Source organism: Lampris incognitus, chromosome 4 (assembly GCF_029633865.1).
Source record: "Lampris incognitus isolate fLamInc1 chromosome 4, fLamInc1.hap2, whole genome shotgun sequence".
Taxonomy (NCBI): Eukaryota; Metazoa; Chordata; class Actinopteri; order Lampriformes; family Lampridae; genus Lampris; species Lampris incognitus.
In genome coordinates this window covers 7575506-7601589 of record NC_079214.1, presented here as the reverse complement: position 1 = coordinate 7601589, position 26084 = coordinate 7575506, and the positions used below count along the sequence as shown (strand labels likewise).

Here is a 26084-nt window from a genome sequence, read left to right as displayed (position 1 = left end):
CATCCTAATCAGATGCCCAAACCACCTTAACTGGCTCCTTTCGATGCAAAGGAGCAGTGGCTCTACTCCGAGCTCCCTCCAGTTGTCCGAGCTCCTCACCCTATCTCTAAGGCTGAGCCCAGACACCCTACGGAGGAAACTCATTTCAGCCACTTGTAGCCGCAATCTCACTCTTTCGGTCACTACCCAAAGCTCATGACCATAGGTGAGGGTTGGAATGAAGATTGACTGGTAAATTGAGAGCTTTGCCTTCTGGCTTAACTCCCTCTTCACCACAACGGTCCGGTACAACGTCCACATCACTGCTGATGCTGCACCAATCCGCCTTCCAATGTCCCGCTCCATCCAACCCTCACTTGTGAACAAGACCCCAAGATACTTGAACTCCTTCACTTGAGGCAACAACTCATCCCCAACCGGAAAATGGTGGATTGCTCCACCATTTTCCGGTAGAGAACCATGGCCTCAGACTTGGAGGTGCTGACTCTCATCCCGGCCATTTCACACTCAGCTGCAAACCACCCCAGTGCACGCTGGTGGTCACGTTCTGTTGAAGCCAACAAAACCACATCATCTGCGAAGAGCCGAGGTGCAATTCTGAGTTTCCCAAAACGGACACACTCCTCACCTTGGTTGCGCCTTGAGATCCTGTCCATGAATATCACAAACAGAATCAGAGACAAGGGACAATCTTGACAGAGTCCTCAAGTTGGTTATACAAGGACTGGATGGCTTGTAGCAACTGCCCCGGTACCCCATACTCCCGTGGTACCCCCAACAGAGTGTCCCAGGGTACACGGTCGTAAGCCTTCTCCAAGTCCACAAAACACATGGAGACTGGCTGGTCAAACTCCCATGCCCCTCTCAGCACTTCCGTGAGGGTAAAGTGTTGGTCCGTTGTTCCAGGGCCTGGACGGAATCCGCATTGTTCCTCCTGTTCCTCAATTGAGTATTTATCTTGACAAAATATAGAGTTTGAAAACCGCGCCCATGGTCATTCTAGTAGTTTTTAAGTTCCGGTCGTTGTTTGGGATTGTTTCAGTATTTACTTTCAGTTCTTTTTTTACATATCACGTTTTATAGGCCTTGTTATGTTTGTTAGATTAGCAATATGTGTTGTCCGTTTTGTTTTTCAGGTAATATTTTCCCTTTTTCAATTTTGCTATTCAAGTTCGACCGTGTCTCTCTGAAGTTTAAATTGTTTAAAAATAGTATTATAGTTGTAAAATGGTGATTTTTGTGTCAGTCGTTTCCTAACAGACATACTAACATATGCAATGCATTAATATCTTAACTGGGTATTTATCTTGACAGAATATAGTTTAAAAACCGGCCGTCATTTTGACCGCCCATGGTCGTTTTAGGTTGGAGTGAAATCCCGGTCGGCCTACAAACAGCTGTTTTTCTGTAACACCACTGCATCTCTAACTCTTTTCTACAAAACAAATGCACCAGCTACCAGAGGATGAATGGAGATCTTTGAGACAAGAGGCGATGCTTGTTCGAATTGAAGTCATTCTTCCTCAAAACTACCCCTTTCACCACCAGGGGGTAAAAAGACAACAAAATCTTAAAACTCCTCATAGCAGCTTTAAGTGTTCTCTGTGCTAAGGGGGCTTATTCTGTAAGTCTCCACACTGAAGATTGTGGATTTTATAATACGTCGTCCCCGTTTTCCAGATATTATAGGTCTCTGGTCTTGGGATCAGATAAAGACCTGGGGTGTGGTAGTCTGACTCTCAGATGTGGTGTGTTCTTCCTTGTTGGTGCTGAACTGTTGTGACCGATATACATGGTTGTTTAATGCAGCATTCCTCCATCGCTCCGCTAACAGATTGGCAGTGAGTGCTGTTTTGTTGGAAGGGAGAGGTGAACGCTGTAGGCCAGCCGTGGACTCATACCGCTTAACTAAACCGTACACATTTATTTATGTTTTCACAGTGCTTCGAGAAAGAGGCAGTCTCAAAGATTTCACTGTTTGTTAGTCAACTAGGGAAAGATAGAAACCCATCTTTGATGTTTCTCTCTGGTTGGTCCACGACAGAGGAAGTTCCCCCCAATAGCAGCTGACACTGGGCCGAACCCGCCCATAGTCCGGCAGATCCTTATAGCAATCACATCCGCCCTGCACCTCTGGCCAGAGTGTGGCCTCCTTACGAAAGTCGGAACCCATTTTTAAATTGGGCCTTGTGGATCTAAAATGAGTCAAGAGTCAGCACCTGAATTCCCTATTCCTCGCATCCATTTTTTTCTAGAAACAGATTTCAGTGGACTGTTTAAGAGAAAGACCGTTTACGATCCTTGAATCCTTGAATATGCTCCCGTGCATTTTTGTACCTGTATCTGGCGCGGATCCGCAAATCCGCGCCAGATGCTGTGGTACATCCGGCCCGGATCCAGCCCAGTTTCATTTTTTCTGTCTGTCCGCCTTATCCTCTCTGGTGGGCTGGTCATTGCTCGCTAGTTAAATAAATGTTCTACTACCTTGTGTTAATATACTAATTGTTGGACCAAGCATAGCTTCTCTCTGGTTGGTCCACTGGGGAGGATGTTCCACCTTATCCACTGGTGGTCAACCGGGGAGGATGTTCCGCCTTATCCACTCTGGTTGGTCCACCGGGGAGGGTGTTCTGCCTTATCCACTCTGGTTGGTCCACCGGGGAGGACGTTCTGCCTTATCCACTCTGGTTGGTCCACCGGGGAGGGTGTTCTGCCTTATCCACTCTGGTTGGTCCACCGGGGAGGACGTTCTGCCTTATCCACTCTGGTTGGTCCACCGGGGAGGACGTTCTGCCTTATCCACTCTGGTTGGTCCACCGGGGAGGACGTTCTGCCTTATCCACTCTGGTTGGTCCACCGGGGAGGACGTTCTGCCTTATCCACTCTGGTTGGTCCACCGGGAGGATGTTCCACCTTATCCACTCTGGTTGGTCCACCGGGGAGGATGTTTTGCCTTATCCACTCTGGTTGGTCCACCGGGGAGGGTGTTCTGCCTTATCCACTCTGGTGGACCAACCACTGCTGACTGAAGTAAAACGCGACAGTTCCTGTCATGGTTCATGTGTGCAGATTGAAGATTTTATGCACAAAGTGTTGTACCGACGCCGTTTTTTTAAATTGCAAATGTTTGCAGAAACAAAGGCTTTCGTGAGTTGAGAACGAGTTGGCTATTATTTTTTTTTCCCATAATCGGTGATAGATTGCAACAAAACAGACATTCGTTTATATGAGAAAATTCAGGATTATCGCTTCAACCCTGTTTTAAAAAGTACCAATCACAAAGTAATTGGTTACCGTTACTAGTACTGTAAATAACAGGCTTTTCAGTTTGAAGGCAATTTTGATAAAGCTATACTACTACTACTACTACTACTACTACTAGCGATAATAAAACTAGCCTGTCTTGTTCCCTGCACAGACACAGGGTGATGTATGTCTGCAGGGTTTCTGTCTCTGAAGGCTGTGGCAGGTCCCAGCGAGATTAATGGTTCAGACTGATTGGGTACGGCTCACAGGCGTTCACTGCACCTCCTGCACTTCCTGTTGTGTGTTTTTGTCGGAAGAGCGAGACAACAGGCGCGGATTAACGGAGCAAACCACACACTGGGGTCCATAATCCGGTGGATTTTCTGTTTGTGTTCCGTACAGGAGTTACTTCTCTGTGGCCTCTTAAGTGCTTTACGGACTACTGATGGGTTTGCTAGGAGGTGCGATATGATGATATTGTTTAGAGCCAGCAGAGGAGGGTTGCGGCGTCTCGTTTGTGTGTTTGTGAGGTTTTACCGCATCGGAGGGTTTCAGTGAAGAATTTGTTGCTCGGATGTGATTGGTCGCTTTTTCTGCCCTCCGGTGTTTAGCATCTGGAATAATCTGCTAGGCGTGTTCCATACCACACACACACACAGACATTTGCACACTAGGCAGACACACATACACGCACACATACACACCCACCACCAAACCCGACACACACAGACATGCCATTTATAAACAAATTGACACACAAACTAACACTATCGGGTGTACACATATACACACACAGCACATACACAGGTGTACACATATACACACACAGCCTCCCTGTTCTGTCCCCCTCCCTCTCTCCCTCTTGTTCCTCTCTTCCTTTCCTCCTCGTTCTCTCCATCCTCTCTCATTTGCATCACATATCCATCCACGCCTCCTCCTGCCGCACCTCCTCCACTGTTCCCATCCTTCTCCACCCTCCTCCTCTTCCTCAGAGCCCCTGGAGGAGCACCACGTGGCCCAGTTGTTGAGGCGGTTCTCCACAGACCTCAGCCTGGGCCGCCACCTCTGTCTGGACGGGGCGCTGGCCCACCACCTGCACCACTGCTCCTACCACCTCCGCCTCCTCCGCAGCTGGCTCATCTCCGGCCAGGACCCCCTAGAGTACCTCTACGGTCAGCCGTCACCCCCCTCCCATCCCCTCCTAACACCCTTCCCCCCCCAACCCACCCCTCCTCCTCCTCCTCCTCCTCCTCCTCCTGCCCCGTCACACCCTTTCTGCTGGTGCCATTTGGACTCGTGCTTTGACTGCCGCTGATTTGACCGCTTTGTTTTGCCTTTGACGTGCATGCAGGCTGCACTGATCATTTGGTTTACGCAGGGTTATAAACCGGAATGGTGTGACTTGTTTTGTTATTGGCCTTTGAAGGGTGGGGGGGGGTAGTTCTGTTGCTATAGTAACTAACCACTGTTCCTGCCCCCCTGTGGGGTAGTGAGAATGTAGAGCCTTTAGTGATTTTACTCACAGATGGGGCGACGCTTTTAGAGTCGACTATTTTTTTTTTTTGTGTTTGAAGCCTTTGTATTGCATAGCGAAGTGTAACCTTTGACACAAAATGCTCGGGGGCCGATTTTATCCAACCAGAACTTTAAGGTGTCTGTGTAACTGGCCGCCTGGTTCGGTGGTCATTCCCCTTAAAGACAACGTGAAATGGCATGCAGAGCATGTCTCGCTTCCTTAATGTGGCGCATTTCTATGTAAAACAGGATATTAGGGCGGGACAAAATGTGGGGAGGGATGCGATTTGACTGGACGGTGCAAAACATTTGGTGATATTATTGGTTGGAACATTACTTGCCCACCTGCTTGGACTTGGTGATGCAATCACAAAAACTATTTTAAAAGAAGTCAAGGTGGATTCCATTTTGACGTAGAATAAGTAAAGAAGGGCAGCACGGTGGCGCAGTGGTTAGCACGGTCGGGGCGGCACAATGGCGCAGGGGTTAGCGCGGTCGCCTCACAGCAAGAAGGTCCTGGGTTCGAGCCCCCGGGGTAGTCCAACCTTGGGGGTCGTCCCGGTCGTCCTCTGTGTGGAGTTTGCATGTTCTCCCCGTGTCTGCGTGGGTTTCCTCCGGGTGCTCTGGTTTCCTCCCACAGCCCAAAGACATGTAGGTCAGGTGAACCAGCCATACTAAACTGTCCCTAGGTATGAATATGTGTGTGTGTGTGTGTGTGTGTGTGTGTGTGTGTGTGTGTGTGTGTGTGTGTGTGTGTGTGTGTGTGTGTGTGTGTGTGTGTGTGTGTGTGTGTGTCGGCCCCGTGTGATGGCTTGGCGGCCTGTCCAGGGCTTCTCCCCGCCTGCCGCCCAATGACTGCTGGGATAGGCTCCAGCCTCCCTGTGACCCTGAGAGCAGGATAAGCGGTTTGGATAATGGATGGATGGATGGATAAGTAAAGAAGGAAAAGTTTGTGGAATTTTTTTTTCCGTTTTTGGCATAAGTTGTTGAATAGGCGCATAATATGACTGGGGAAATGAGCTAACAAGGTGAAAAAAAATCAGTTCTCCTATCACGTCTTTAAACATTCGCCGTCTCAAACACACACAGACACATAAAAACACAGGACGACACCTAACTAGGCCGTAAAAAGATGGCTGCTGCATTGTGTGTTTGGTGCACAGTTGTCTCAGGTTGAACACGAGTTATTATTAAAAAACTGGACAATAACCACATGACTGACACAGCAGCTGTTCTGTACCTCTCAGGCGGTCTCATCTCTAATCTCCACATTAAAAGTTGTACGTCCCTGGTAGACACCACTATGCACAACCAGAACCTGTTCCTTCCCCCGGCATGTCACCGACAAATTCCACACTATTCTATAGATTTACATCTTCATATCTCGTAACCCACGCTTGGTTTGAGCTAGCTGGCATTCGAACCTCCGCTCTGTATTTTGAGACCAATTCGTCCAAACGTTTGCCGACGCGATCAGACCCTAACCAGCATGTGGTGTCACTTGTGTATCTTTTACCTTACCTGCATCTCGAGTGGCTTTGCAGTTGAACAGAGTGGCGAGGTCCCGCTGTGACTTTTTGGACATCCCTGTGGTTTGATGCTTGTGTGGTGGTCAGACGCCTCTCCGCGGTTCACGTGAACTGTGCATCGGTTTTTTTGAACTAACAGCCAGTGAATTGCCGTTGAATAAATGTCTTGGACTTTTGCTTCAGTTAGGACAGCCTTGGCCGCTGTCTGCTGCTCTTAGCTCCGCAGTGTGCCGCTGTTTGGACTCAGTAGAAAGGAACTTCTTGACACAAGAAAAACGGTATGTCTTCAGAGCTGCTGGCTTTGCTAAATGGTGTGAGACGTTGGCATTTGATTTGAGGTGTCAGATGGACATTTGTGTAGCATGATGGAGGAGACTCCCCGTAGGCACCGGCAGGCGTGAGCCATTGTTAGTGAAATGTAATAAGCATGTGGTAAAAAGATGAGGTTTGACACCAGAACCACAAGGACCCTATATCCACTGGAGCAGGACTGAGATGCACTGCACTGTGGTGTCTGGGTGGCATTGGGGGGGGGGTAGTGTTATCTGTAAGGTATGCCGGTTGTCTCACCCAGGCTGACGGAGATGGACGGGGTCTCTGTTCTCTGCTGCAGGTTTTGAGGGCTACTCCATGGTGCCCTCCATCTACCCGCTGGAAACGCTGCACAACTCCCTGTCACTCAAACAGGTCAATGAGTTCCTCACCACCATCTGTGAGAACGCAGGAGATGCACATTCCAGGACGACCCGAGGTCAGAAACCAACGCACCTCTCCCTCAGTACGTGTCCCTCTACACGTCTCTCTCAATACACCGCTCTGTTAATATATATGATCCGCTCAACATGCCTCTCTCTTTCTCTCTCTCTCTCTCTCTCTCTCTCTCTCTCTCTCTCTCTCTCTCTCTCTCTCTCAACCAACATGTTTCTCATGTCTCTCTCTCTATCGACATGTCTCCCTGTCTCTCTCTCAACACATCTCTTTCTTTATCTCAACAACACTGTCTTTAAACACAACTCTGTCTGTGGGCAGAAATATGTGTCACTTGAAACTTAATTCAAATTACATAATTTGAATTTTTAAAAACTGAATTTGAATCCCATGATTTGAATTTGTACTGTTTTAACTTGAATAACTGCATTGAAAAACTGAATCTGAATAGCATAATTTGAAATTGAATATTTTACATTTTGGAATTGAATTCCAAGCGGTATTCATTTCTCACAACTCAAATTCAGCTCTTGAAATTCAATTTCAGTTTACTATACAAATAAAATTGACTTAACTTGACTTTACTACGACACATCCGGTCGTTGAGGAAGAGCAACCGAATGCAGAGTCACAGAACTCCTTTCGGCCAATCGGCGCCTGTGTTTTTGACCGTTTCCTTCACTCCCGTTGATCCATAGACTGTAGGGATTGATGCATGTTGAAGAACGTTTCTTTCAATCATGGATGAGGCTGGGACTGGGCTGTCAAACACGGTAATATCAGTTTACCATGTATTTTAACGATCCTTTGACTATTTAACTGATGTTATCTTTGTAGCTACTGTTTTAGAGTTGTTTGGTTCCATCAGCGAGCATTAACAAAGTTTTGGCTACCATAATATTGACAGTTAAATTAGCCTATTAGCATGTGAAGATGCAAACAGAAAATATTTGCCGGTAGAGTTTAACGTAGTGTTAACATTAGCTCATGTGGCGTAAGTTAGCAGCTGAGTGTTTGATTAACATTAGTTATTTTAGTCCACAGTTGCTTCAGTAGTGTTGGTGCTGTGCACATGACATCTAGCAGACAGGGTGACCATTAGGCTGTTAATGTTATGCATAATGACATTGTCCAGTTATTGTCAATTAAAATCAAACGTCCGCAACAAGCCAAAATGACCTGTGTGTTTGATGAAAAGGCTAGCTTAGCTTGTCAGCCATAATGTTGTCCAAAGATAAATAACACATGTCGAGTTAATGATGGGATTCAAGTTACGTCAATGCAGATCAGCTTTAGTGATAGAGCAGAGCTTTGGTGCATTCACATGATCCAAATGGTGACTTGTGAAAGTGAAGAAGCCATGTACAAGCGCCACCCTGTGGTGCTTAAAATCTGGGAGAGGCAAGAAAAACAACCCAGTGTTCTTTGGAGATTAATTTTTGGCCAACTTGTGCTGTGGTCTGCACAAAGTTTAGCAAGGTCAAGTCAAGTCAATTTTATAGTGATTATGGGCACCACCCAGACAGTTACAAATGATTTTTTTTTTACTGTTGCTGTGGTACAATAAACAATAGCTAGCAAAATATAGTATAACATTCATACATCTGTAACTGGCTGACTTGTGGTCACATACCAAATACAACTGATTTAGAGTGTCAGACTAACGTGTGCAGAAGTGAAAATTCCACCATTCACAAGAGGATGCCGCCAGCTGGATGTGAAAGATGTGGAGGAGGTATGGCAGATAGCTCACCTCAGGGTCCATGTGGAGAGGGTGACTGGATGTGGTTGCACAAAGTACGTCATACTACCCTGAACCCCAATAAGCTACCCATGGGCCAGGTCCGGCCCGCGTGAGCCAAATATCTGACCCGTGCAGACCCATTGGCACTAATGCACCTGTCATAATGTGAAATAAAGTGCGCGACATGTGAAATAAGGTCATGCTGCTCTACTTTATTTTGACCTCACCTCACACACCGTACTCTTGACCTATGCCGTAGAGCACACGTAGACGTAAGACGTACATCGCACTCTCTACGGTTCTTGACTAGACAGAGCCACTCACAAGCTAAGTCACAGATAATCAATAACTGTCCTAAACCAAGGACATGACCTGCGCAAAATAGCGAAAGTCGACCAGGAAAACCATCTGTTCAAATCTGACTGGATTGATCAGTTTTGTTTTATTTTACTGGACCAGGCCGTTGCCAAACTGACATGCTTGATATGCATGCAGAACGTAGCTGTCTGCAAAGTATATAATCTCAAGCGGCACCTCAACACTATGGATGCTGCCAGTTTTAATGCCAACTACCCTCCAAAATCAGGTCGCCGCAAACACAAAATAGCAAATATGATAACATCATACAAGCACTCCGTTTCTACTATCTGTAAATCAACATCGGCACAATAGAGTGTAACAGCTGCAGCATTGCACGTTTCATGGAACCTTGCTAAAGATAAGAAGCCATTCACTGATGCTGAGTTGATTAAAACATGTGCAATTGATATGGTTGGTGAAGTTTTAAACCATGATGAGAGACACAAGAAAATGGTTGTGGAGCTATTAAAAGCAGGTACCATTGTCGGCTAACACGGCAACAAGAAGAGTAGAACTTTTAGCGGAGGAATGCTTTTCCAATCTACTCTACCAATTTGAAGAAAGCAGAAGCCATATCAGTAGACATAGACTTTTCCTGTGACCAAACTGATGAGTTTATCTGTGTTCATAAGTTTTTTTGATGGGAAGACCTTTCAGGAAGAGCTGCTTTGTTTGTTTCCTCTGTCTGGGCACACAACTGGGGAAATCTTTAATGAATTAACACAGTACTTTGAGAAGAATGGCTTAGATGTGAGCAAAATTGTGGCCATTGTCACTGATGGTGCTCCGTCAATGGTGGGACAACACATGGGCTTGGTAAGCAGGCTTGCTGCTGGGGAAAATCACATCCAGCACCCGGACAATCAGCACTGGTGCCCCCCAAAGGATGTGTGCTCTCCCCTCTACTCTTCTCCCTCTACACAAATGACTGCACCTCAGGAGACCTGTCTGTTAAACTCCTGAAGTTTGCGGACAATACAACCATCATTGGCCTTATCCGGGATGGTGACGAGTCTCCATATAGATCGGAGGTTGATCAGCTGGCCCTCTGTTGTGGCCATAACAACCTGGAGCCGAACACGCTCAAAACTGTGGAGCTGACAGTGGGAGCCCCCCTCACACTACTCAACATACAGTGTCTGCAGTGAAAGCCTACAGATTTCTGGATTCCACAGTCTCCCAGGACCTAAGGTGGGCATCCAACATAGACAAAATCATCAAAAAGGCCCAGCAGAGGATGTACTTTCTCCGCCAGCTCAAGAAGTTCAACCTGCCTCAGGAACTACTGATTCAGTTCTACACTGCAATAATCCAGTCTGTCCTCTGCACATCCATCACTGTCTGGTTTGGATCAGCCACCAAACAGATCAGGAACAGACTACAGTGGACAGTTAAGTCTGCAGAGAAAATCATTGGTGCCAACCTGCCCTCCATTCAGGACTTTTACACCTCGAGAGTCAAGAAACGGACAGGCAACATCACTGCAGACCCATCACACCCTGGTCACAACCTGTTCCTACTACTCCTCTCTGGTAGGCTCTACAGAGAACTGTACCCCAAAACAACCAGATGTAGAAACAGTTTCTTTCTGCAAGCGATCATTCAAATGAACGCTTAACATTGTCAAATAAATCCAGTCATTTTGTGTATACTGTACTGTTCATTGTACGTATACTGGTACGCTCTGTCATGTCCTTCTACCTCGGGCATATATGTAAGTAACCTGCTAACATCTGTTTCAGCATCTCTGATATATTCTCTGCACCATTGCACTTTATTGCATCTTATTTCACCTGTATAAGTCAATCCTTGTGTATATATCTGAAGATTGTTGTGTTGTTGTGTTGTTGTTCTATGTTAAGTACACTGAAAGAGCCACGAAACTGGAGTCAAATTCCTTGTATGTGCAAACCTGCATGGCCAGTAAACTTGATTGATTCTGATAGCCAAGTGATATTGCTCTAATAATAAGTTAGACTGTTTAGGGTATGCATATGCATAGATACTTAACATTAACATTATTGCAGTTTATCTAGCGGTTACATACACTTGTTAATTAACCCATGTGTTATAGCCAGCTAGCCATATAGGTTGTTCAAATTTTATGTTTTTTCCCGTAGGTGAGAGCAGTACTGAAGCATTTCAGTGTGGCCACTGAGGCGTTATCAACTGATCGATTCCCAACAGCATCAGCCGTCCCCCGTCCCCCCCTCCCCCGAACTACGTGCTTTTGTCACATCTCCAGCCATCCACTGGCAAGCCAGGACACTCAGTGAAATGAAAACAAAGATCTCGACGGACCTTGAGAATCAATAGTCATGACAAGCATGCCTTCAAGCTCCCTAATACTGCTAGTTACAGTGCCTTGCAAAAAGTATTCAACCCCCTTGACGGTCATCCCTAATTTCTTGATAATAAAAGATACTCACACATCTGTTCCTGAACGACATTATTTTTGTGAACCCATAAGCTCTAACAGCATGTTCCCAAAGCCAAAATAAGTTATGTTTTGCTGACTTTTTATTAATAAATTAAAAACTAAAATATAGTGCTTGCATAAGTAATCAACCCCTTGTGCTCTGAAAGCTCCCAAGTTTACACAAATGACAAATTATTCCTAAAACAAACTTAGGTAAACACAATTGTACATAATTAGTGTGCACTTGTAAGATATTAAAGTAACGGTCTGGTTTATGAGTATAAAAGCACTCTGTGTAAAGTTCATTAGCCGGGCATGAACTCCATCAGAAAATGAAGACAAAGGAGCATAATACTGAAGTAAGAGACAAAGTGATTAAAATGCAGAAGGCGGGAAAGGGATACAAAACAATATCCAAGTGTTTGGATGTCCCACGGAACGCTGTTGGATCCATTGTCAGAAAGTGGAAGCTCTATCACACCACCCAGACGCTTTGTAGGGCAGGCCGTCCCTCAAAGCTCAGTGTCCGAGCAAGACGAGGGCCGGTGACGAAAGCCACAGATGATCCTGCAGTCACTCTGAAGGAGCTCCAGAGGTCAGTGGCTGAAACTAGAGTAATTGTGCACAAGTCAACCATATCACGGGCTCTCCATAAATCTGGCCTGTATGGGAGGGTGGCAAGAAAGAAGCTGTTACTCAAAACTATGTATATAAAAGCATGCTTGGAGTTTGCTAGCAAACATGAGAGAGACCCAGTTAGGATGTGGGTAAAGGTTTTGTGGTCAGATGAGGTGAAAATTGAGCCAAAACTCAAAGCGTTATGTGTGGCGCAAAACTAACACTGCTCATGCCCTAAAAAAACACCCTTCCTATAGTGAATCATGGCAGGGGCAGCATAATGCTATGGGGTTGCTTTTCATCTGCAGGCACTGGGAACCTTGTTCAAACTGAGGGTAGAATGGATGGAGCTAAATACAGGGACATATTGGAATAAAACCTGTTGCAGTCTGCCATAACACTGAAGCTTGGGAGAAGGTTCGCCTTCCAGCAGAACAATGATCCTCAGCACAAGGCTAAAGCAACAATGGCATGGCTCAGCAACAAAAAAGCGAACATTTTAAAGTGGCCAAGTCAAAGTCCGGGCCTCAACCCCATTGAAAATCTGTGGCACAGACTGAAAGTCGCAGTCCAGAGGTGCCATCCCACCAACCTGCAAGACCTGTAGAAATTCTGCCAAGAAGAATGGGCAAAAATTACTACAGAAGAATGTGCAAAGCTTGTACATACTTACCCCAAGAGAATCATGGCTGTTATTGCAGCAAAAGGGTACTCTACAAAGTATTGATATGTGGCGGTTGAATACTTGCGCAAGCACTATATTTTAGTTTTTAATTTATTTACAAAAAGTCAGCGAAACATAACTTATTTTGGCTTTGGGAACATGCTGTTAGAGCTTATGGGTTCACAAAAATCATTTTGTTCAGGAACAGATGTATGAGTATCTTCTGTAATCCAGAAATTAGTGATGGCTGTCAAGGGCGTTGAATACTTCCATTGGCTGGTTCATTTGGAACAAGACCAACTGCAGGAGGTACATAGACGTAAAAGTGGCGCTTGAGTCAGCTGACAGTGATTGCAGAGGAGGAAGACAAGGAGGGAGCAGCCGTGGCTACAGGGACACAGTGCCAGGAGAAATCCCCCTCAGAGCTATGGGGGATCTTTACGGAATGTTTATCGCCAAGGCACAGAGGCATCGGGTAGTACTTTGGCAATTGGGGCTGTGCTATGGCAGGAAATGCTGATGGATGAGAGTGAGACCCTTCTACCCACCAACAGCAATCCATTGTCATGGTGAAAGACCTCAATGTCTATACAGAAATAACATTTTACCCATTTTGAACACAGCAAACAATCCAGAAGACCACAAGTGCATTGCTCGAAATAGCTCTCACTTTGGGGAGACCAGAAAATGCACAGTGCCATCTAGTGGCTTTAGTGGGAACATGCTTAACCATGCATTGGCAGGCATCGTATGAAAGCTTATATTCTGCTCTTTCAATAGATGGGCTCGGTTTGTTTCTAGTATGCACTATCGCAGAGATATTCTATCAGAAAGAGAACGGTGGAATCTGATCACGCCAGCGTAATTGGCGCTATTTCGCAGTAGGGGTTGCATTGTTTGATCCCACCCTGTAGCTTTCCAGTACCTAGCTGACAAGGTTGTCCCCCCAGGTTGTGATCCTTGAAGGTCCTAGATATCATTTCTGGGTGCCAACTCCGCACTCGATTACTCTTCCTCAACGACGGATGCGTGTCTCGGTAAACTTGCACGTCTTAGTGAATTGAATTTCAAGAACTGAATTTGAATTGTGAGACATGAATACAGTTTGCAATTCAGTTCCAAACTGATGAATTCAAATTTCAAACTATGCTGTTCACGCTCAGTTTTCCAGTGCAGTTATTCAAGTTAGAGGTACTAAACACTTCAACGTGTTTTTTGAGCTGTAAACTGAATGATATGACTGTACAGCGATGAAACATATCAATGCTGGTGTTAATATTGACATTTCTGTGGGTGTCCGGGTAGCATATGGGTCTATTCTGTCGCCTTCCAACACGGGGAACGCTGGTTTGAATCCCCGTGTTACCTCCGGCTTGGTTGAGCATCCTTACAGCCACAATTGGCCGTGTGTGCGGGTGGGAAGCCAGATGGGGGTATATGTCCTGGTCACTGCAATAGCGCCTCCTCTGATCGGTCGGGGTGCCTGTTCAGGGGGGACGGGGAACTGGGGAGAATAGTGCGATCCTCCCATGTGCTATGAAGCCGTGGTGAAACTCCTCACTGTCAGGTGAAAAGAAGCGGCTGGCGACTCCGCATGTATGGGAGGAGGCATGTGGCGGTCTGCAGCCCTCCCCGGATCAGCAGAGGGGGTGGAGCAGCGACCGGGGCGGCTCAGAGAGCAGGGTGATTGGCCAGGTATAATTGGGGAGAAAAGGAAGGGGGAAAAAATGGAAATTTACCTAATTTCTAAAAATCGGCGTTTCGTGGGTTGAAAATGGCTCAACGTGTGAGCTACTGTTTTAAATTAGCCTTGAACCTGCAAGGCCAATGCTGACGTAGAGTCGACCGGTTGGGACTTATCTACATCATGAAATAATTTTTTTTTAAAAATAACGTTAACGGCCCTCTAATCAGAGGTGGGTGACGCCCTTGAGTGTGAGTCTGTGAAACCGCGCTCATTTTCAGATCCATGCTGACTTGAGACTCGTCATTCACAGGAGTTTAATCGCCAGCCTTGTGCCTTTATTACATTTTCTGCCAACCTTTTGGATTTCTCTCAAGTTACAGTTAGTTGTAGTTATATTATTTCATCATTTTCAATTTTGGCGCAATGGTTTAGTGCTTTTTGACAACAATAGAAGCACCACCGGACAACTGGGTCGGTCAGGCTGGGCTCGCGCCAGGGCTAAAGGAGCAGCCCGCTTCTCTCCATCGCTGGAAAGCCGCGGCCCATCTCGCGGGGCCCCCTTCCATCTGCGGCGCATTTGTCGCAGTGGTTCGGGGTGTCTTCGTGTGGCGGTGTCCGATGCTGTCCTGGAAGGCGGGGCCGGTGGAGGAGACTGGGCCCTTCTCACAGGTCTCCCCAGCTACTCCTGCCCATGCTCCTTCCTCACACATCCACACCCCCCACCCTTCCTCATCCCCTACCCACTTTTTAGCATTTTTCAAAACTATGCAGCGGGTGGAGTTAGGCTCGGACCTGGGGGAGAAGTCACGCTTTAAACAAAAACAATTTCAAATGTGTTTTCAAATTCAGTTTTTTCCAAATTCTCTAGAGACACATTTCTGCCCACATGTCTATGCTGATGTGACGACTTAACAGGCAAATGAAGGCGGTTTCTGTGTTTCCTGTCTGACCCGGGCTCTCCCTCTTCACAGCTCTGTCGGCCATGTTTGACCCTCAGAACCCACCGTCGGTGGATGCGTACATTCCGCAGAGAGTCCTCACCTCCTCCATCTCCCTCAGGTCCCGGTCTGACAGGCCTCCATGGTGTAAGTACCACAGAAACCGTCTGTCACTCACAGTTCTGACCCAGCTTCTCTCCGAGATCAGGAACCTTTCAGGTGTTTAATAGAACACAACTTGCAGCAGTAACGCACAGCTCGGTCCACACTCTTCAGTCCATAAAGTCAAATAAAACTGGAAGAAAAGAAACCATTGGACAACATGAAAGAAAAAGGGGAGATGAGGGGAACACATTTCTTAAGGTCAATCTCTAACAAAAATAATGTTTGGAGTTATCCCGACTGCCCATCAATATTCTTATCCCTTTCTTTTTGTCATGAAGTGAACTTGGTTTCTCCTATGTTTTCCATTGAATTTTGTCTCTTGTGTCCTTAGTACACAAGTGTATTTCTCCATATTGCATATTTCTAGGACAATATTTAACCAGTGGTTATGAACGGAAGACTCTTATGTAGCGTGGCGGTCTATCCTGTTGCCTACCAACATGGGGATCGCCAGTTCGAGTCCCCGTGTTACCTCCGGCTTGGTCGGATGTCCCTACAGACATAATTGGCTGCGTCTGCGGGTAAGAAGCCGGATGTGGGTATGTGTCCTGGTCACTGCACTAGCGCCTCCTCTGGTCGGTCGGGGCACCTGTTCGGGGGGGGGGGGGGGATTGGGGAAAATAGCGTGATCTTCCCACATGCTACGTCCCCCTGGTGAAACTCCTCACTGTCAGGTGAAAAGAAGCGACTGGTGACTCCACATGTATGGGAAGAGGCATGTGGTAGTCTGCAATCCTCCCCGGATCGGCAGAGGGGGTGGAGCAGAGACCGGGACGGCTCGGAAGAGTGGGGCAGTTGGCCAGGTGCAACTGGGGAGAAGGGGGGATTAAATAAATAAATAAGAAAAAGAAAAAGAGTAAATTACTTATTTCATCAGTTTCCATACATGATCCACAAACATCATTAGCTTTTGGCACGCCAAAAGTTGTGCGAGTGATCAACGTTAATTGAACCACGTGATCCCTTAGCATGCCTGTCGTGCCGTGAATTGTCTGTTTTTCAGTTCTGAAGTCCTGCGAGGTTTCCTCGAACAGGTCCTTGAACCTGTGGTTTTGTCCTACACATTACCGATCATCATCAGCAGAAATGTCTGTGTCCTACTCTGATTCCCACTTGGCTTTTATGTGCAAATATAATTATTTCTGTTCATCCTCAAACTGTGGTGGAGAGATGATGCTCACTGAGTTTGTTTATATAGTGATATGCATTAGTACAGATATTTATAAGGACATTTCTTCCTGGTGGTGGTTCTGTCTTTACAGCATGTCCTTTACATGGCAAACTTAGTTGGAGGTGTCTGAATAAATGTGTATCATCCATCAGGGAGCATGTTTGAATTCAGATGAAAAATAAATTGTACAGCAGCAAGCAAAACTAAAAACTAAGATTGAATATAATGTTATTAAAAACCCTGCTTCACAAACCAGCAGCTGGTACTGTAAACCAGCGCATCAAAACAAACCTGATCTCTGTCTTTAGCTCATCAGAATTTTGGTTTTGTGTCTCTGCAGATAGCAGCGGTCCATCCAGTACCGTCTCCAGCGCTGGTCCGTCTTCTCCCACCACGGCGGACACCTCCCCCCGCTTCAGCTTCGGTGAGAAGATCTCCCTCACCCCCCAGAGCAGCGAAGAGACCCATCCCTCTTGCCAACCAGCACCCAACCCGGCCTCGCAGGCCCCGGACCCAGCCCGTCCCAACTGTTCTACCGCAGCCAGCCCCTCAGATGACCCACCACCGGGTCCCGGGGACCTGTCGCAGGACGCCGAGGATCCTGCCGCGTCCTATCCTCGAGACATACCAGAGGAGACCGACGGAGCATCGAGCCGAGGGCTGCCGTGCTCCCAGCTGGCCGAGCTGTCTCTGGCTCGGATGGAGGGATACTGCAGCATCCCGGGGTCTCTCCCGGTGCTGCTGGAGCTGAGGGAGAGCAGCAGCGAGGCGGGTTCCAGCTCCCAGACACCCCAGTCCCCCGAAGGGCCTGACGAGTTCTTTGACACCCAGGAATCAATGGACTTGTGGAAGGACAGCCCGGACAGCATACCCCAACCGGGGTCGCCCCTGGAGGTGGGAGCCGCTAACGCGACGGAGCCTTAGACACCGTGGGGACTGTTCTCCAGATGGTTCTGTAAACCGCTGATCATGTGTTTAATTTAGGGTAGCGGGACACTAGACCACGTCGTTCCTCTCTTCTGGCTGTGGATGGACTGGATGTTAGCGAAACCAAAACGGTTAGCTGAACATCCTGCTTCTCCATCACAGATTTGTGTGATCGCTTTTCCATAATCGGAGGCCAGGTGTGGCTGCAACTGACACACACCTGAATACTGACCGCACCAATCGCACACCAGTCACACTAGCACTCGCCTCTGATGGTCCCACTGCCCGGTCCATTCAGCATGACCAAAAGCCACTTGTTGTAAAGTGAAGCTTCAGAGTCGTCTTTTTTTTTTTTTTTTTTTTTTTTTTTTAAACCTCAGAAGTCTCTGATGCTGTTACTTCGAAGTGTGGACAGAAACCTTCAGCTCTTACTCATCAAGCCCATGCCCCTGGAAAAACTCCAGCCTCCAGATCTGTCCCCCATAATCTTTCTTTTGACTTCTGAGACAAGCTGACGGTTGTTCTTCTGGTGGGGGGGGGGGGGCAAGGGGTCGTGCCAACACTGACCTGCCAGTCCCCTTTTTGTTGATGGGACATTCCTGACTTGGAGAAAGCTGCTGCTTTTACGAGGAACGTGGGGGACAGAGTCCCGAACTGAGCGCCAAGTGAATTAACCAGAGAAACGACCTCGTCTTCTGTTTGACCCGTGAGATGACTGGTTGGCCTTTCAGGGTTGTTTTGTTGTTTTCTTAACAGATGCCGGCTTGCTCTGCCTCTGTTTGCACCCCGCGTTAAGAACCTGATGGGGTTGATGAGGAGTTTTGCGGCCCCCGGTTCTACCTGTACTATAGAGGTGTTCTCAGACTAGATCCATCATACATGCACTGCTGACTGCCAAAGTCTTTAAACCTCACTGAAGATTTAATGTAAAGAAATCGTTATGGGATCTCACAGCGAAAAACAAAGTTAATTTATTTTAAGATTGCAACGGGAGAACCTTTGGTGTTTTAATACCATCGAATGAGATGAACAGAATCCGCTTGTACCATAGCCATTGTATATTTTTGTAAACGATCGCCTAATTATGTAGAAAAACCAGAAAGCTAATGGTTGATTTTAATCACTGAACAGACGGGCGGGGCATTTTTAGATTGTTCTCTGTGGTTTTAATGTGGAAAGTGCAAAAGGCTCCACAAGGTTGTGGCTGGGTGTGTTTGGAGCCGTGGGAGTCGAGGTTTGTGAGTGACAAAAATGGGATTGTATTGCGGCGATATGATGCGATGAATTGTGACGTACTGTAGAAACGATTGTCTGTGTGGAACACGTGTTTGCTGTCGACTGTGCTGTTTGTGGAGTCCCGTTCCCCAGTCAGAAGGCCGAAACACGTGAGATGACAATCGGATCAAGACTTCTTCTTGAGGGGTGCTGTTTCAAAACATATGCGCTGTATGCTAAAAAAAAAAAATTATAGAAATATATATATATATAAATATATATATGCTCATTTGGGTTTTAGAGATCAGTGTCTGTCAGTCAGTGAGGAGGAATCTACTATTTGCTGATGATAAGCTACTTGTTGATCAGACTGAAGACCTCTACTAGGAGCTCCTGCAGCAGCTCTCTTGAAAGCTTTGTGTTCTGGGATGCGCTTACATTTAAAATGTCTGCCATATTTCAGCCCATCTGACAGCATGGATTCAGTTAGGATGAATCGGTGCCCGCTTTCCTTACATCTGCGCTATCGGCCGAGTGGGTTTAATGAGTCCCCGTGGCTTCATTTCCACAAATGCAGTTTTCTTGCTAACTTGACCATGTTGGGAATAAAATGTCCTTCTGGAGGGACCGTGTCGTAGCGTGTGTGGTTAATGATGTCTTTCTAAAACGGGGATGACTGTGATCAGTAGAGAAATGATCAACCCACATGTCAGGCTTCCAGTTTTCTTTCCCTGCACTATTTCCAGAGCATCTTATTCTGCAGGGATGATGTGATTTAAAGATTTAAAGTAGAATGTTTATGTGATGGCATCATCCTCGAATATCTTGCGGTTACATGTTATGTTCGTCTGTAGAAAAATGAGACAATTAGGCTACCCTGCCTTTAAAATGCACCATTCCGACCGCTCCCGAGATGCTATTCCTAATCCCAACCACGCTAAAAGGTTAAGACTAACACTCTTAAGATTAATCGTTTCCAATTTAGTGTCTAAATTTAACATTACCTAGATGCCGTATCCTCACTGACAGCAAGTTTTAAAACAGGATTTTAACCGTCTTTTTTTTTTCTTTTCTCCCCCTTTTTCTCCCCAATGTTACTTGGCCAGTTACCCCACTCTTCTGAGCCATCCTGCTCGCTGCTCCACCCCCTCTGCTGATCCGGAGAGGGCTGCAGACTACCACATGCCTCCTCCCATACATGTGGAGTCACCAGCTGCTTCTTTTCACCTGACAGTGAGGCGTTTCACCGGGGGGACCTAGCACGTGGGAGGATCACGCTATTCCCCCCAGTTCCCACCCAAACAGGCGCCCCGACCGACCAGAGGAGGCGCTAGTGCAGCGACCAGGATACATACCCAAATCCGACTTCCCACCCACAGACATGGCCAATTGTCTCTGTAGGCCCAGCCAAGCTGGAGGTAACATGGGGATTCGAACCGGTAATCCCCGTGTTGGGTAGGCAACGGAATAGACTGCCACGCCACCCGGACGCCCCTTTAACAAATTTAAGAACTGTGGAAAGTCTGTCTTCATCTCGTGCCAAATCCCCACGCTGGGCTGAGGTTTAGGACGTTTTAGTGAACTGCTCTCTCTCTTCACACATGGTTACAATTAGCTTGCTTAACACAGTCTGGTCTTTATCAACAATTCTAATCATTTTTGGGAACAAGACTCGTTTTTTTTTAGTAGAGACAGTATCCAGCCCAGCTTCCATGGCATACCTGCACTTTCAGCAAACACTCTCCATGCACTGGCTCCACCTTCACGTCACTGACTACCATTACTTGCTCCACAATAGCCCTGGACTACACCAGTCACTAATTGTTTTTCTTTGCCCTCAGTGTCCTCTGCTTCACCGGCGGTCTGTGCCACTAGCTCCTCCTACTGCCCAACTTACGCTCATGACAGCCCAGAGAGCATTTTTACCATACCAGTTTTCATTACACATGGACCACATGCATGCTGCTGCAGTGTAGCATGCAAAAGTTAGTTCTGTATGGTTCGACCCAAATTTCCGATTCATGATGCAGCTGACAGAGGTGTCATTTCAGATAATCTGATCATCATTAAATCAATCAATTACCTCCTCAAACCCTAATCAGAGTTGCCCTACTGAATGTGAGGTCTTTATCAATAAATCATAAATATGCCATGACATTATTTCCTCCGATAAGCTGGATCTGGTTCTGCATGTCTCCATCAGCCCAGGCTTTCTGGTCGCGTGGTGGTCTTGCTGTAAACTACAGGAATATTTAACTTGCTCTCCTGCTCGCTTTGCTGCTTCCTCTACTTTTGCATTTCTAGGTTTTGTGCTAAATGGTAAATTACCTGTGTTGTGTCTTATCATCTATAGACCAAATCAGAACAAAGCCTTACTTCATGAGTTTTCTGAGCTCCTGTCTGTTGCCATGTCAACATGTGACAGGCTTGTCATTTAACGTGATTTTAATATTCATATCTGCTGACCTAATACATTGGCTACCGGTTTGTTTTTTTCCTTCTTTTTGCATCTTATTGACTCTCTTAACTTAGTGCAATGTTTGACCTTCCCAACACATGTAAAAAAGATCATACTCTGGACCCAGTCCTGTCCTTTGGCATTTCTCTTGGGAATTTTGTTCTACGCGACATCCGTGTGTCTGACCATAGGGTTATTTTATTTGACACTGAGCTTCCTCTGCCCATATCGAAACAACTGCCTGTACCAACTCGTTCCCATATAATTAACCTGGCTATATATATATATATATATATATATATATATATATATATATATATATATATATCTACTACTACTTTCGGCTGCTCCCGTTAGGGGTCGCCACAGCGGATCATCCCTAATTTATGATCCGCATATTTGATTTGGCAAAGATTTTACGCCGGATGCCCTTCCTGACGCAACCCTCCCCATTTGTCCGGGCTTGGGACCGGCACTAAGGATGCACTGGCTTGTGCATCCTCAGCGATATATATATATATATATATATATATATATATATCATATGATATTCTGCTCCTCATTTGTTGAGCACTTTTATCAACACCAGGGACAGTTTCTGGGGGGAAAATGTTATATATATATATATATATATGTATATATATGTATAGTCCAGTGCCTTTAGTGCCGATTCCAAAGTCTCTGTTATCGAGTCCTCTTCCACCTGTTGAAACACTGATGAATTAATAGACCTCTTCCACAAGTCTTGTCCATCTATCCTAGACTCCATTGACCCTCTTAAGAGTAGCACTAGGAAGACCCAATGCAGACCAACGCAGACCCCTAGCTCAATGAATCCACACGCTCCATTAGAAGGAACTGCCGGAAAGTTGAGAGTAAGTACATTTTTATTTATATAGCAGCTTTAAAAACACAGTTACATAGTGCTTCACACTCAATACAGAAACTACAAGTAAATGCATTAATAAAGTAAATGAATATAAGACACGGCAAAGGGAGTAACAGACCAAGCTAAAAATGAAACGACACAGAAGTCAGGGGTGGGGATCTAGGAAAAGATGGGTTTTTAGAAGCCGCTTAAAACAGTCCAAAGATTCAGTAAATCTAATGGACTGGGGGAGATTATTCCAGAGGCTTGGGGGTAAAACTGCAAAGGCGCGGTCACCTTTTGTTTTGCAGTTGGAGTGAGGGGTGGATAAAAGACCGAGGTTTGAGGATCGGAGTAGTCGGGAAGTGGAATGAGGGATGAGAAGATCAGAAATATAACGGGACAAGATCATGCAGTGCTTCAAATGGAATCACTAAGATCTTATAAGTTATTCTGAGTTTTACAGGAAGCCAGTGGAGGGATGCAAGAATAGGGCTAATATGGGACCTATGACTGGTTCTGGTTAGTAGTCTAGTTCTAGTTCGTAGTCTAGCAGCTGCATTCTGAACCAGCTGTAGACCATTTAAAGTAGCTTGGTTGAGGCCAGTGTAAAGGGAGTTACAGTAATCTAGACAGGAGAAAATGAAAGTGTGAATTATCCATCCATTCATTATCCATCCATTATCCAAACCGCTTATCCTGCTCTCAGGGTTGTGGGGATGCTGGAGCCTATCCCAGCAGTCACTGGGCGGCAGGCGGGGACACACCCTGGACAGGCCACCAGGCATGTTCTCAAGTGTGGATTAATTTTTCGATAGCCTGAAGACAAAATAGTTCTGATTTTTTGCAATATTTCGTAGCTGAAGGAAACAGGATTGAACACGCTTAGTAACATGGTGATCAAAAGACATATTCTGGTCAAAGATGATACCAAGGTTTTTAGCAGTAGGTTTGATGCGTGAATGAAGTGGACCAATAAACCGATCGACTGCTGTGGCAAAGTTCTCAGCACTCCCTGACTAAACCTTTAACAAGGAGAACAAATAGGAGGAGACCTCAGGGAGAGCAACAGAGGAGGATCTCTCTCCCAAGACGGACAGCGTGCAATGCATGTTGTGTTTACACAGTTTACACAATACCACATCGAAAGAGGATGACACACTTATAATGGCGTTATGAAATACATGAAGAATATGAGGAGGAGGATGAGAACCTGTGTTGAGATCACGGGGGTCTAAACAGATTCTCAGTTTCCCATTAGACCTCTCAGCAGTTTCCAAGGGGTTTACCCACTGGGTGAGCTCGTCGATCTTTCTGATCACTTTCATTTTTTTCCATTCTGGTTTGGGTCTCTCTCAGCGGCTGGAATTCCAGGTGGGTGGACTTCTGGAACCACATATTCATCCGTTCGTATTGTGTGTTCTCCCTGAAGACAACCTGTGCCCTCCAACACATCAGCATGTTCCCTGAACATGTCCATTTTGTCACTGTTTTTAAGTGCTATCACTCTGGATCAGGGATGGGCAACATGATCCAGAAAGGGGCCGGTGTGGGTGCAGGTCTTTGTTCCAACCAAGCAGTTACACACCTGAGTCTATAATCAACCAATGATGGCCTGGCGGCCTGTCCAGGGTGTCTCCCCGCCTGCCGCCCAGTGACTGCTAGGGTAGGCTCCAGCATCCTCGCGACCCTGAGAGCAGGATGAGCGGTTTGGGTAATGGATGGAGGGATAGTCTTTGCTAAGGACCTTGATTTGTAGACTCCGGTGTGTAACTGCTTGGTTGGAGCAAAGACCTGCACCCACACCGGCCCCTTTCTGGGTCACGTTGCCCATCCCAGCCAGAAACCCATTTCCTCACATGCATGAATTCCCAGGATTGTTCCATTACATATGTTTTGTTCTTATAGTTCACTGTCCCGTTACGCTTTCCTTTCACAGGTATTCTGTCCCCTGTATTTACCACACAATCTCCCATCGTTCAGGTCCACAACATGAGACATGACAGGTTCTGGATACCCGCACTACAGACGTGATCCTTAAACAGCACAGGGATGTTAAACTCAGCTGTCCTCTGTGGACGGTTAACAGTATCTAAAGTCCTCGGTGTTGGGTATATGTGTGTTTTGTAGAACAGAACAGATTCTTTAGTGTCCACCAGTCACATTAAAAAACACCAGTCACATTAAAAAAGGCGAAAAAAAAGATGAGGGGAGAACATTTCCAGAAGAGAAAGTGGTTTAATGAAGCTGGGGTTACCAGGGTTTGGTACTTGACAGGAGAGGCCCTTCACACACATATTGTGATTATGTGTTAAAGGGAAATGATCATGATTTCCAGTGTTACCTTATTACCTCTCTCTCTCTCTCTCTCTCTCTCTCTCTCTCTCTCTTCCCCCCTTCTCTCTCTCCCACTCTTTCTCTCTTTCTCAAATTCAAATTCAATTTGCTTTATTGGCATGACTATAACAAAATAGTGTTGCCACAGCATTGTACAATAACGAATGTTAACAAATACTATATACAGACAGCTATACATGAACGTGTAAAGATACATACAGAAAGAAGACAATAATATATACATATAATACATAAATATATACATATTATACATAGATAATATATACATATAATCCATCCATCCATTATCCAAACCGCTTATCCTGCTCTGAGGGTCACGGGGATGCTGGAGCCTATCCCAGCAGTCACTGGGCGGCAGGCGGGGAGACACCCTGGACAGGCCGCCAGGCCATCACACAGGGCCCACACACATACATACACACATACACACTCATACCTAGGGGCAATTTAGTATGGCCGATTCACCTGACCTACATGTCTTTGGACTGTGGGAGGAAACCCACACAGACACGGGGAGAACATGCAAACTCCACACAGAGGACGACCCGGGACCACCCCCAAGGTTGAACTACCTCGGGGCTCGAACCCAGGACCTTCTTGCTGTGAGGCGACTGCGCTAACCACTGCGCCACCGTGCCGCCCAATACATATGATACATAAATAAAAATAAGGTAAGTTAAAACCGAGGCCTCATGTAGACCAGCAGGTCATTGTGATTCCCTCATGTGGTGGCAGACAGAGATAAACTGTCCTGCGAGAACGCAACTTTCTTTCATTTCCCCCAGTATAATTTTTGGCTTTCTGTTATCTGATTTAATAAAATGTGGATGTTTATTACTGAATGTTGGGGAAAATTGCCCCCGATAAGTTGAAATTTTGGGCACTGTGTGAGGAAGTGCTGCTCTGTCTCCACAGCAGTTCCTCCACACTGTGTTGACACAGTCGCTCCTCTTTTGGCAGCCATGTTTTCTTATATCTGCCTGTTTCTATGGCCAGACTATGAGCACTTAGTCTGTACTGTGTTAACATGTGTCTGTGTTTAACATTAGTCACTGTACTCCGGTAGGTTACCACAGTCGTTTAAGGGCCAGATAGCGTTGCATTTTACTTAATGTGTGTGATTTTGTGTTCTAATAGGTGAGGCACTTTTGTTTCTGTTGTGTTATAATTTGGTTGACTCTGATAGTCCTGGTGTCAGACTGGTCCTGAGGCAGAACACTGCTTGAACTGGGGGTCACTTTCTTTTAGATGAAGCCAATATTTAATTGATCGTTTCTGGATTTTCAATCATAATGGAAATTGGCCCAATTCAGCGCTGCAGGAATTATTAGTTGACCTGCGAGCCTGCAGGATGCTTTTACAAAATTCAGTGTGTGCATTTTCAGTTGGATGTTTTTCTCATTGCTCAGAGTTTAGGTTTGTTTGTGGGCCCCACACTTGGCTTCCATAGAGCAGAATGGGTTCTATAATTAATTGAAGTAATTTGAGCCAAAT

The 26084-nt window shown here is 46.1% G+C and overlaps 1 protein-coding gene across 1 annotated transcript in view; it reads left to right on the top strand.

The window, feature by feature from the left end:
* The window catches only part of ppip5k1a (diphosphoinositol pentakisphosphate kinase 1a), a 55084-nt gene extending 35560 nt beyond the window's left edge, over positions 1 to 19524 (top strand). Inside the window, exons 26-28 of the mRNA XM_056279200.1 lie at positions 6904 to 7068; positions 15462 to 15575; positions 17105 to 19524. Coding sequence (XP_056135175.1) covers positions 6904 to 7068; positions 15462 to 15575; positions 17105 to 17688 — 863 coding nt within the window. The 3' untranslated portion in view covers positions 17689 to 19524. The remainder of the gene's footprint in view (positions 1 to 6903; positions 7069 to 15461; positions 15576 to 17104) is intronic.
* The last annotated feature ends 6560 nt before the right edge of the window (positions 19525 to 26084 follow it).